Source organism: Lissotriton vulgaris, chromosome 12 (genome assembly GCF_964263255.1).
Source record: "Lissotriton vulgaris chromosome 12, aLisVul1.2, whole genome shotgun sequence".
NCBI lineage: Eukaryota > Metazoa > Chordata > Amphibia > Caudata > Salamandridae > Lissotriton > Lissotriton vulgaris.
This window is the reverse complement of record NC_141700.1, coordinates 57,506,126-57,518,713: the sequence shown is the minus strand read 5'-3', so window position 1 is coordinate 57,518,713 and position 12,588 is coordinate 57,506,126. Positions and strand designations below refer to the sequence as shown.

The following is a 12,588-nucleotide window of genomic DNA, read 5'->3' as shown; positions in this document are numbered from 1 at the left end:
TGAAGCACAGTCTCTGCCACGGGAGTCACCGGAGGGCTAGCCCTGTAAGAACGATGTAATGTGAGTGATAGCTCTGCTGTCCAAAGCCTGAACCTGGAACATCTGTATGACTTGAGAGATAGCTCCAGTCTATGCCACTTAGGCCGATGGGGGGCTAGCTCAGCTGCAGCTAGAGGCTGAGCCTATAAGAACTGTGTAACCTGAGTGACAGCTCTGCTGTCAAAACCCAGAACCTTCAACTTGTGTATAACTCAAGGGATAACACTGCTGTCTGAAGCTTACTCATTGCCATATGAATCGTCAGAGCACTAGCTCAGGCACCTGAAGGCTAATCCTATTTAAATCTGTATACCCTACATAACAGCTTTGCTGCCTAAAGCTGGAACCTGTAACATCTGTAGAGAGCGAGAGACAGCACTGCTGTCCGAGGCCGGAAAGCGTGTGGCCTGAGGGATGCGTCTGATTTTTGAATCACAGAAGTATTTCCACATAAATTAGCTAGGTGTAGCTAGGATGTCTGAAGTAAAAAAAAAAGTCGAATCTGTGTAACTTGAAGCATAGCGCTGATGTCTATACTTCAGAAGGTGTCCTTTATGTAACCTGTGTGGTAGCTCTGCTGCCCAAGTCCAAGTTAGTGCAGGAATGAACGCTCTATATATTGTAAGTTTTGCAACAATGGTAAATCAATGATTTGTGGTGGCAGGTACCTGTTCCGAATTCGCTAGGACCAGATGTAAAAGAGTAATTACTTCCAAAACATTGCTAAAGAAAGATTAGCTACGATTCAACCTAAATATTTTCGAATAAAGCATTTCAACAAAAGTACTAAACAATGTAACTGGTACATTTTCAGTCAAAAACGTTAAAAAAAAAAGACTTCCCTCAAAAGACATTCGAGTTTCCTTTCACAAAAACGCATCAAACAAATCCACCCTGAGCTGCAGGGTGGAAATCCTGCTAGGGTGCACTCAGTCTTTCATCCTTGCAATGACTACAAAATATGTATTCATTGTGACTGGCTATTAATAATGGACATTAAAATGTTCTACCTGAAGCATTTTAGACACAAAATCTCTATAAATCACAAGTTATTGCTGTAAGGGATTTTCCCAGTAGCCTAAATAGTCGATACCAGGATACCTCAAGGGCCCGTGGGGCTGTCACGCAGTGCCTGGAATGGGAGTGACTCTGCCCCAGCCTGATGGCCTCTCAGAGACCTCGCCGCAATCCCCTGGCTATGGGGGATGAGCCTACCTCAGCCCTGCAGGCCCTTAGAGGCACCAGATTGGTGGGCTACAGGGAGATTTATGCAGGCCAGAGTCTGAAAATCTGTGAGAAGAAAGCGCTTGGGGCGCCACTTACCGTATCCCCTGGCCCCTTCTTCTTCATCATGCCCTCGTAGTAGTGAGCTGGCCTCATCCGGGCAGCCTTGGGATTGGGCAACCCAGATGCCATCTCGGGAGTCACGCCGGCCAGGGGGGCAGTGCAGGAGGAAAAGGCTGTGGCGTGGAGAAGCCTAGAAGCAGGTACTGGGGACCAGGGCGGCAGGCCCTGTAGCGCGCAGGGGTGAAGAACAGGTGTCGGATGGCAGGGCCTGTGGTGTGGAGAAGCCTGACACACAGGAGAACGAGCCTGTGATGGGCAAAGCTGAAGATCAAAAACCAGGTACACGGGAGAGCGGTCCCTCCCGTGTAAAGAGCTCGGGTACTTAGAGTTCAGGCCTGAGAAGCCGGCACCTTGTACTCATGAACCAGGTCCCTCTTATGGGGGGCGGTGGTCAGGGGCAGAGACCCGGAGCGCAGGCCCTGGGGCAGCTGCTCACGCGGCAGGCGCCAAGCGTGCAGAGGAACGAAGCAGGCACCATTCACAAAGGATTCGGGCCCCTCCTGTGCGCGGAGCTAAAGTCCAGTGGCCTGCTGTCCACGTCACAGGCCCATCCTCTGCGCACAGCTCCTGGGCAGGTACACAGCAGGCAGCTGCCTGGAGTAAAGGTCTAGGGTCCCTGTGAGCCGAGCTCAGGGACGGAGCCGGGCACACAGGGCCCGGGCCCCTCCAGGCGCACAGGAGGCGGAGCTCAGGACCGGGCAGGGCTGGAGTACACCGATGCGGCTGGGGCACGGGCACAGGTGCCTCCTGCGAGCTGCGCACGGGAGCAGGAAGCGAACACACAATAATCCAGGTGCTTTCGGCCAAAGAGTGACTCCACCGAACCCGCCCAGCGCACAATCTGATTGGACGGCAAGATCCACGAGGAAGTGGAAGGAATGGGGCACCCGGCACCGTGGGCAAGCACTGCGGGGGCACGGGGAGCACGGGACAAGGGAGGCTGCGCACACGCCGCGTATGCAGAGTAGATTCACAGGTAGCAGTTGGATAGACGGGATATGGCACATGCCGCCCTGTACAGGCAGCAGGGAGGGACCGTGACGTGTTTGCAGTGCAGGTGCACGCTCAGCACACGACTAGATGGAAGCCATACAATGCAGGTGCACACTTAGCATAGGGCTCGATGGAAGCAGGTACCATGCGACAAATGTGTATACAGTGCACATGCACGCTGAGCACAGTGCTGGAGGGAAGCAAGGCTAGGCCCAGCATGTGCATACAATGCAGGTGCACAATTAGCATAGGGCTCGATGGAAGCAGGTACCATGCGACAAATGTGTATACAGTGCACATGCACGCTGAGCACAGTGCTGGAGGGAAGCAGGGCTAGGCCCAGCATGTGCATACAATGCAGGTGCACACTTAGCATAGGGCTCGATGGAAGCAGGTACCACGCGACAAATGTGTATACAGTGCACATGCACGCTGAGCACAGTGCTGGAGGGAAGCAGGGCTAGGCCCAGCATGTGCATACAATGCAGGTGCACACTTAGCATAGGGCTCGATGGAAGCAGGTACCACGTGACAAATGTGTATACAGTGCACATGCACGCTGAGCACAGTGCTGGAGGGAAGCAGGGCTAGGCCCATCATGTGCATACAATGCAGGTGCACACTTAGCCTAGGGGCTCGATGGAAGCAGGTACCATGCCACAAATGTGTATACAGTGCACATGCACGCTGAGCACAGTGCTGGAGGGAAGCAGGGCTAGGCCCAGCATGTGCATACAATGCAGGTGCACACAGAGCCTAGGGGCTCGATGGAAGCAGGTACCATACCACTAATGTGTATACAGTGCACATGCACGCTGAGCACAGTACTGGAGGAAAGCAGGGCTAGGCTCAGCATGTGCATACAATGCAGGTGCACACTTAGCATAGGGCTCGATGGAAGCAGGTACCATGCGACAAATGTGTATACAGTGCACATGCACGCTGAGCACAGTGCTGGAGGGAAGCAGGGCTAGGCCCAGCATGTGCATACAATGCAGGTGCACACTTAGCATAGGGCTCGATGGAAGCAGGTACCATGCAACAAATGTGTATACAGTGCACATGCACGCTTAGCACAGTGCTGAAGGGAAGCAGGGCTAGGCCCAGCATGTGCATACAATGCAGGTGCAAACTTAGCATAGGGGTCGATGAAAGCAGGGACCATGCCACAAATGTGCATACAGTGCACATGCACGCTGAGCACAGTGCTGGAGGGAAGCAGGGCTAGGCCCACCATGTGCATACAATGCAGGTGCACACTTAGCATAGGGCTCGATGGAAGCAGGTACCATGCCACAAATGTGTGCACATGCACGCTCAGCACAGTGCTGGAGGGAAGCAGGGCTAGGCCCAGCATGTGCATACAATGCAGGTGCACACTTAGCATAGGGGCTCGATGGAAGCAGGTACCATGCCACAAATGTGTATACAGTGCACATGCAAGCTCAGCACAGTGCTGGAGGGAAGCAGGGCTAGGCCCAGCATGTGCATACAATGCAGGTGCACACTTAGCCTAGGGGCTCGATGGAAGCAGGTAGGATGTCACAAATGTTTATACAGTGCACATGGACGCTGAGCACAGTGCTGGAGGGAAGCAGGGCTAGGCCCAGCGTGTGCATACAATGCAGGTGCACACTTAGCATAGGGCTCGATGGAAGCAGGTACCATGCGACAAATGTGTATACAGTGCACATGCACGCTTAGCACAGTGCTGAAGGGAAGCAGGGCTAGGCCCAGCATGTGCATACAATGCAGGTGCAAACTTAGCATAGGGCTCGATGAAAGCAGGGGGCATGTCACAAATGTGTATACAGTGCACATGCACGCTGAGCACAGTGCTGGAGGAAAGCAGGGCTAGGCCCAGCATGTGCATACAATGCAGGTGCACACTTAGCATTGGGCTCGATGGAAGCAGGTACCATGCCACAAATGTGTGCACATGCACGCTCAGCACAGTGCTGGAGGGAAGCAGGGCTAGGCCCAGCATGCGCATACAATGCAGGTGCACACTTAGCATAGGGGCTCGATGGAAGCAGGTACCATGCGACAAATGTGTATACAGTGCACAAGCACGCTTAGCAAAGTGCTGAAGGGAAGCAGGGCTAGGCCCAGCATGTGCATACAATGCAGGTGCAAACTTAGCATAGGGGCTCGATGAAAGCAGGGACCATGCCACAAATGTGTATACAGTGCGCATGCACGCTGACCACAGTGCTGGAGGGAAGCAGGGCTAGGCCCAGCATGTGCATACAATGCAGGTGCACACTTAGCATAGGGCTCGAAGGAAGCAGGTACCATGCCACAAATGTGTATACAGTGCATATGCAAGCTCAGCACAGTGCTGGAGGGAACCAGGGCTAGGCCCAGCATGTGCATACAATGCAGGTGCACACTTAGCATAGGGGCTCGATGGAAGCAGGTACCATGCCACAAATGTGTATACAGTGCACATGCACGCTGAGCACAGTGCTGGAGGGAAGCAGGGCTAGGCCCAGCATGTGCATACAATGAAGGTGAAAACTTAGCATAGGGCTCGATGAAAGCAGGGACCATGCCACAAATGTGTATACAGTGCACATGCACGCTGAGCACAGTGCTGGAGGGAAGCAGGGCTAGGTCCAACATGTGCATACAATGCAGGTGCACGCTTAGCATAGGGGCTCGATGGAAGCAGGTACCATGCAACAAATGTGTATACAGTGCACATGCACGCTCAGCACAGTGCCGGAGGGAAGCAGGGCTAGGCCCAGCATGTGCATACAATGCAGGTGCACACTTAGCATAGGGGCTCGATGGAAGCAGGTACCATGCCACAAATGTGTATACAGTGCACATGCACGCTGAGCACAGTGCTGGAGGGAAGCAGGGCTAGGCCCAGCACGTGCATACAATGCAGGTGCAAACTTAGCATAGGGCTCGATGAAAGCAGGGACCATGCCACAAATATGTATACAGTGCACATGCACGCTGAGCACAGTGCTGGAGGGAAGCAGGGCTAGGTCCAACATGCGCATACAATGCAGGTGCACACTTAGCCTAGGGGCTCGATGGAAGCAGGTACCATGCCACAAATGTGTATACAGTGCACATGCACGCTCAGCACAGTGCTGAAGGGAAGCAGGGCTAGGCCCAACATGTGCATACAATGCAGGTGCACGCTTAGCATAGGGGCTCGATGGAAGCAGGTACCATGCCTCAAATGTGTATACAGTGCACATGCACGCTCAGCACAGTGCTGGAGGGAAGCAGGGCTAGGCCCAGCATGTGCATACAATGCAGGTGCACACTTAGCATAGGGGCTCGATGGAAGCAGGTACCATGCCACAAATGTGTATACAGTGCACATGCACGCTTAGCAAGGCTAGAGGGAAGCAGGGCTAGGCCCAACATGTGCATACAATGCAGGTGCACACTTAGCATAGGGGCTCGATGTAAGCAGGTACCATGCCACAAATGTGTATACAGTGCACATGCAAGCTCAGCACAGTGCTGGAGGGAATCAGGGCTAGGCCCAGCATGTGCATACAATGCAGGTGCACACTTAGCCTAGGGGCTCGATGGAAGCAGGTACCATGCCACAAATGTGTATACAGTGCACATGCACGCTCAGCACAGTGCTGAAGGGAAGCAGGGTTAGGCCCAGCATGTGCATACAATGCAGGTGCACACTAAGCATAGGGCTCGATGAAAGCAGGGACCATGCCACAAATGTGTATACAGTGCATATGCAAGCTCAGCAAGGCTGGAGGGAAGCAGGGCTAGGCCCAACATGTGCATACAATGCAGGTGCCCACTTAGCCTAGGGGCTCGATGGAAGCAGGTACCATGCCACAAATGTGTATACAGTGCACATGCACGCTGAGCACAGTGCTGGAGGGAAGCAGGGCTAGGCCCAGCATGTGCATACAATGCAGGTGCACACTTAGCATAGGGCTCGATGGAAGCAGGTACCATGCCACAAATGTGTATACAGTGCACATGCACGCTTTTCACAGTGCTGAAGGGAAGCAGGGCTAGGCCCAGCATGTGCATACAATGCAGGTGCAAACTTAGCATAGGGCTCGATGAAAGCAGGGACCATGCCACAAAATGTGTATACAGTGCACATGCACGCTCAGCACAGTGCTGAAGGGAAGCAGGGCTAGGCCCAACATGTGCATACAATGCAGGTGCACGCTTAGCATAGGGGCTCGATGGAAGCAGGTACCATGCCACAAATGTGTATACAGTGCACATGCACGCTCAGCACAGTGCTGGAGGGAATCAGGGCTAGGCCCAGCATGTGCATACAATGCAGGTGCACACTTAGCCTAGGGGCTCGATGGAAGCAGGTACCATGCCACAAATGTGTATACAGTGCACATGCACGCTCAGCACAGTGCTGAAGGGAAGCAGGGCTAGGCCCAGCATGTGCATACAATGCAGGTGCAAACTTAGCATAGGGCTCGATGAAAGCAGGGACCATGCCACAAAAGGCGGCAGACCCGAGAGCAGAGGACGGCCCGGGACCAGGGTTCGATTCCCGGCGCTGTAGGTTTCTGGACCAGGGTCAGCAGACTCTATAATTCTCTCGCCTCGGTGCCCACTCTGATCAGCGATCACACTCGGCAACTCTGGGCATTAGCTTGCCTCATCTTCACTAACGGCCCCACCAGACCGCCGGGGATGCCTGGTCTCACCCTGGAGATACCCATTAAGGGACCATCTCTCAGGGAAGCCAGGAAGGGTTTCGCAGCGGTCGAAGCGCCTTGGGACCCTCCGGGTATGTAGTGCGCTATATAAATGCCTATACATACATATACATACAAATGTGTATACAGTGCATTTGCAAGCTCAGCACGGCTGGAGGGAAGCAGGGCTAGGTACAACATGTGCATACAATGCAGGTGCACACTTAGCCTAGGGGCTCGATGGAAGCAGGTACCATGCCACAAATGTGTATACAGTGCACATGCACGCTCAGCACAGTGCTGGAGGGAAGCAGGGCTAGGCCCAGCATGTGCATACAATGCAGGTGCACACTTAGCCAAGGGGCTCGATGGAAGCAGGTACCATGCCACAAATGTGTATACAGTGCACATGCACGCTGAGCACAGTGCTGGAGGGAAGCAGGGCTAGGCCCAGCATGTGCATACAATGCAGGTGCAAACTTAGCATAGGGCTCGATGAAAGCAGGGACCATGCCACAAATATGTATACAGTGCACATGCACGCTGAGCACAGTGCTGGAGGGAAGCAGGGCTAGGTCCAACATGCGCATACAATGCAGGTGCACACTTAGCCTAGGGGCTCGATGGAAGCAGGTACCATGCCACAAATGTGTATACAGTGCACATGCAATGCAGGTGCACCCACAGCACAGGGGTGGAAGAAAGTAGGGCATCGCTCACCATGTGCATACAATACAGATGCACACGTAGCAGAGGGCTGGATTGAAGCTGGGCACTGCCTAACATGCGCATACAATGCAGGTGCACGCTCAGCACAAGGCTGGATGGAAGCAGGGCACCGCACACAATGTGCATACAATGCAGGTGCACGCCCAGCACAAGGCTGGATGGAAGCAGGGCACAGCACACCATGTGCATATAATGCAGGTGCAAGCCCAGCACCAGGCTGGATGGAAGCAGGGCACCGTCCACCAGGTGCATACAATGCAAGTGCACGCCCGGAAGCAGGGCATCTCTAACCATGTGCATACAATGCAGGTGCACGTTTAGCACAGGTCTGGATGGAAGCTTGGCACTGCCAATCATGGGCATGCAATGCAGGTGCATGCCCAGCACAAGGCTGGATGGCAGTAGGGCACTGCCCATCATGTGCATACAATGCAGGTGCACGTTCAGCACAGGTCTGGATGGAAGCATGGCACCGCCCACCATGTGCATGCACCGCAAGGTCACGGGCAGCACAGCACTGGATGGAAGCAGGGCTCCACCCACCATGTGCACACAATGCAGATGCACCTGCAGCACAGGGCTGGATGGGAGCAGGGCACCACCCACCATGTGCATACGATCCAGGTGCACGTCCAGCACAGGGCTAGAAGGAAGCAGGGCTAGGCCCAACATGTGCATACACTACAGGTGCACGTTCAGCACAGGTCTGGATGGAAGTAGGGCACCGGCCACCATGTGCATACAATGCAGATGCACCGGCAGCACAGAGCTGCAGGATGCATGGCACCACCAACCATGTGCATACAATGCAGGTGCACGCCGAGCACCGGGCTGGAAGGTAGCAGGGCTCTGCCCACCATGTGCATACAATGCAGGTGCACAGCCAGCACAGGGCTGGAAGGAAGCATAGCACCGCCCATCAAGAGCATGCACCGCAAGTGCATGGGCAGCACAACGCTGGATGCATGGCACTGCCAACCATGTGCATACAATGCAGGTACACCGGCAACACAAGGCTGGAAGGAAGCAGGGAACCGCCCACCATGTGCATACTATGCAGGTGCACGCACAGCACAGGGCTGTTGTAGTTGATTCTAGGACTCTAGTAAATATTCCCGATTTCATGCCCTTATCTGGTTATATCAAATCATACACTTATATAGGCATAATTATCATACCCATATTAAGACATAGCCAATGCAGTCCAAATACGGCAAGGCTACTCCCATAGACTCCTAGAAAGCACAACGCGTTTTTAAACAAACCAAGCCTCCAGCAGCCCGGGAATTCCCCCTGCTTCGGTATTGATTTGTCCTAGAACTCCTGGAGTCCTGAAAGAACTGTGAGTTCTTAGTGACGTCTTTTGTCCAACCTTACGTCAAACTCGGCACCTTCCAGGTATAAATATACCAGCATCTGCCTTAAGCAACACACAGTGGTTTGGAGCTGATCGGCTATCTACTTGCCCGACGCCCTGCTGATACGAGTGCCGAAGGAAGCCGACCCTCCCACTGACGCACTGAGAGAGACGCTGTCTTTTCTCCTGCCGAGAAATCCAGCTCCAGTGTTTCCCTGTCACCCTTGCCGGTTGCTGGGAGATCGAGTCCTGAGAAAGAGATACAAGACCTCCTTCATTCTATAACCAAGGTACGGAGCTGATTAGACCCTTAGAGATTTCTTGATTCAGATTCTTGGCAAAAACTGTAACTCATCTACTCCTTCCCTGTACTAGGCTTAGGTTAGGTACACTGGGATAGACGTATCTTAGAAACACCGGTTGAGTATGTTTAGTCATTATTTTATCATTGTATGTATTTCATACATTTTAAGTATCTTATGGCTTAGAAACCATATAAATGCTTTTACAGTATTATTTCATAATACTCATTTTACGGTACGCACTTTACTTTATGACAAGTATTGCAATTGTGGCAATTCACTTCTCTTGCATGAGAAAGTAGACTGCTCAATAAATAACCACTTTTATTGAAAACGCCCGTCTCTCTATTTCTCTGCACTCCTGGTGAAACTAAGCACGCACGAATAACTGAGTGAAATAGCTATCTATTGTTTCCGCGACTCTGGAGATATACTCCTTAAGTTGTCATGTTTATGCGGTTGTCAGAAACGAATCCCTTCGTGTCTATTCAGGAAAGTTAGCACCTTCTTGTTTACTCAAGAAAGTTTCTAGTGACCTCTGAGCTAGCTGGCATTTCATAATTAAGTCTAACATATTCAATAGAGACCTAGTCGACCTCAGTCCTACGTCTACACTGTCGTTTATGTTATTCCAATGCGCAGAGCCTATTGGGAATCTAGGAACTACACTACATGGCGCCCAACGTTTGGTAAGACGATAATTTAACACGAGATAATAAAGTAACTCAGTCGTGCTTTTCACACAGACCCCTTTTTCCTGTAAAAACTCCAATAGACGTCTGGAGTGGGTAAAAGGCTAATATCCGCCAGAACTTAGTAGGAAGAGATTCCTATGTAATAGTTTTTTGTTTAGTCAACGTTGAAGGATACAGTGTTCCAAAATATTGTGCACCTAATCTTTGTTTCCTTGAAACTTGCTCTGCAAACTTTCATTAAACAATGTCAACTAACGGCGACAACAACGCAACCAGTGGAGCTGCAGTAGATGCGAATCAACCGGGTTCAGACGTTACAGGGTTTAATGAAAATGACCTGGATGTAATAATCATCCCGGTAAATGTAAGGAAAACCATAACTATAAAACGTATAGAAAATGGAGTATCATCGAGAGGTGGTACAGTCACATTTGTGGTAGAGGCACATGAATATCGGCAGACAGAGGTATTCTATTCATGGATAAATTTTCCTGCAGCAAATGCTGTAACACACGAGTTCCACTACTACAAAGCAGAGGAACCTCCAGCGGAATACTTTCCTTTCGAGGACGTTGAAATTCCACTAACATACCAGGAGCATCAGCTCTGGTTTAATGGCGCCCTAAAACATCAAAATCACATTACCAGGCTCGGTCCACTAGGTAGACCAGGAGCCACATGACCGGTTCTAGCCAGCTATACACCACATCCTGACATTGAAGAAATGTCAGACAGAGAACTTTTAGTTCAGCTAAAACTACTAATTAAAATACATAGACAATTGGTACAATATGTCATGCGGACTTTAACAGTCCAACCAGCAATACAAATTCCACAGCACACCCCTCACCAGGGGAACACTAATAACTTAAAACACAGACTATACAATCAATCATTGGAAATCACTCACAAAACGGGAACAAATTCCGTTCTGGTTAGCTCAAAAAATTACTCAAATAGAGGCAGTATTTCCTGATACTACCCCTCACGAAAAACACAGAATTCTGACAATCTGCCTACCAATGGGGATTGCACAACATGTGGAAGACTGTGACACTTGGGGAACAGTCTTTGCTTAAATCTACACAAAAACACATGGTGTTCCGTCTATGGCGGTTATACCAGATGTACTAAGACAGATTCAAAATGAATACGGTCCAGAGCCTGCTTTAAATCTAGGTATGAAATTACTGAAAGACTTTAAGCAAGTCTCAGCTATACTACTAGCCAACATAAAAGGAGAAGCAGCATCTGTGGCAATCCGTCAGAAATTAAAAGAAACAGATATAGCAGAACAACCTTTTGAACTTGCCAGAATAATTGAAAAATCCTATGAAGAATTGTAGAGACAGTTTGGGAGGGAAACCACTAAAACCACAACTAACAGAAAATCCTGAAAAGACTTTCATTAAAAATAATTTAATAACTCAAAAGAAGAAGTGGGAAGGTAATAAACAAACCTCTCTAAGAGAAAAACAGTTTCAGAACAGAGGAAGGTCTCCCCAACGGAGAGATAGATCTCCAGAACGGGGGGCAAGTCTCCACAACGGGAGCCCTCTGAAAAAAGATATAACCTTAGAAATAGGGAAAATTTGAGAAAACCTGACAGATATCAAGATGTTGATACACGCCCCTCTCGATCTTTTCAGACTTCCTCACAGAAATCGGAAAGAAGAGGACGGTCAGAACATAAAGAAGAGCGCGTCAAGTCCAAAGACAAAGAACCTGCTCATTAAAGTAAAAAATTACAATTTCCCAAAAAGAAGGTAGCCAGTATTAAAGTAAAACATGCCGAGGATTCTGCGGACACAACTCAAGAACGGAGAATGGGCCCAGACAATGCTAGACAGCGCAGCAGAAGTGACCATAGCTCGCAAGATTCTGATGAATCTTCTGGAGACAGTGGACATGAATGAATACATTCAAGTGGAAACTGCAGATACCAGAGTTAGCGTGCCCCATAAATTATATGAAATAACATTACGTATAGAGGGGGACAAAACTAGGAAAATAAGAGGTCTCTTCTGGGAGAACCTATCTAAAGGTTATGATATCCTTCAAGCAGAAAAGGACTGGCCACCAGAGTTTGTCAGGGAGTGCCCGCATGGCGAAGAAATGATTATCCCTGCCTTCTCAAATCACATTCCAATTCATAAAAAATACACATATGCTAGAAAATGGGCAGTGGCCCAAGCCCCTGCATTAAATAAAAATCATGTAGGATGGGATGAGGATTCTCCTCACCATAAAATCCAGATAAAAAAATCAACCTACTGCACAAAGGCAGTATCCTGTTAAGCAAGAAGCTAAAAAACAAGTCAGGGAGATCTTAGATCAACTTGAGTACCAGGGGGTGATTGAAACATGCACCTCACAAATGAATAATCCTTTGTTTCGTGACTAGTATTGGACTACAGACACTTAAACGCTTGTTGCAAAACATTTGCAGTACAAAA

The 12,588-nt window shown here is 50.3% G+C and overlaps 1 protein-coding gene across 5 annotated transcripts in view; it reads right to left on the bottom strand.

The window, feature by feature from the left end:
- STAP2 (signal transducing adaptor family member 2) overlaps positions 1 to 2,142 on the bottom strand; it is a 285,839-nt gene extending 283,697 nt beyond the window's left edge. For 2 of the 5 annotated variants that reach the window (XM_086947078.1, XM_086947077.1), the window contains exon 1: positions 1,363 to 2,118. In XM_086947078.1, the coding sequence (XP_086803204.1) occupies positions 1,363 to 1,455 (93 nt within the window). In that variant the 5' untranslated portion in view covers positions 1,456 to 2,118. Of the gene's footprint in view, positions 1 to 1,362 lie in introns of all 5 variants that reach the window. The other 3 variants (XM_086947076.1, XM_086947079.1, XM_086947075.1) reach the window with 2 other exon arrangements.
- Between the last annotated feature and the right edge of the window lie 10,446 nt (positions 2,143 to 12,588).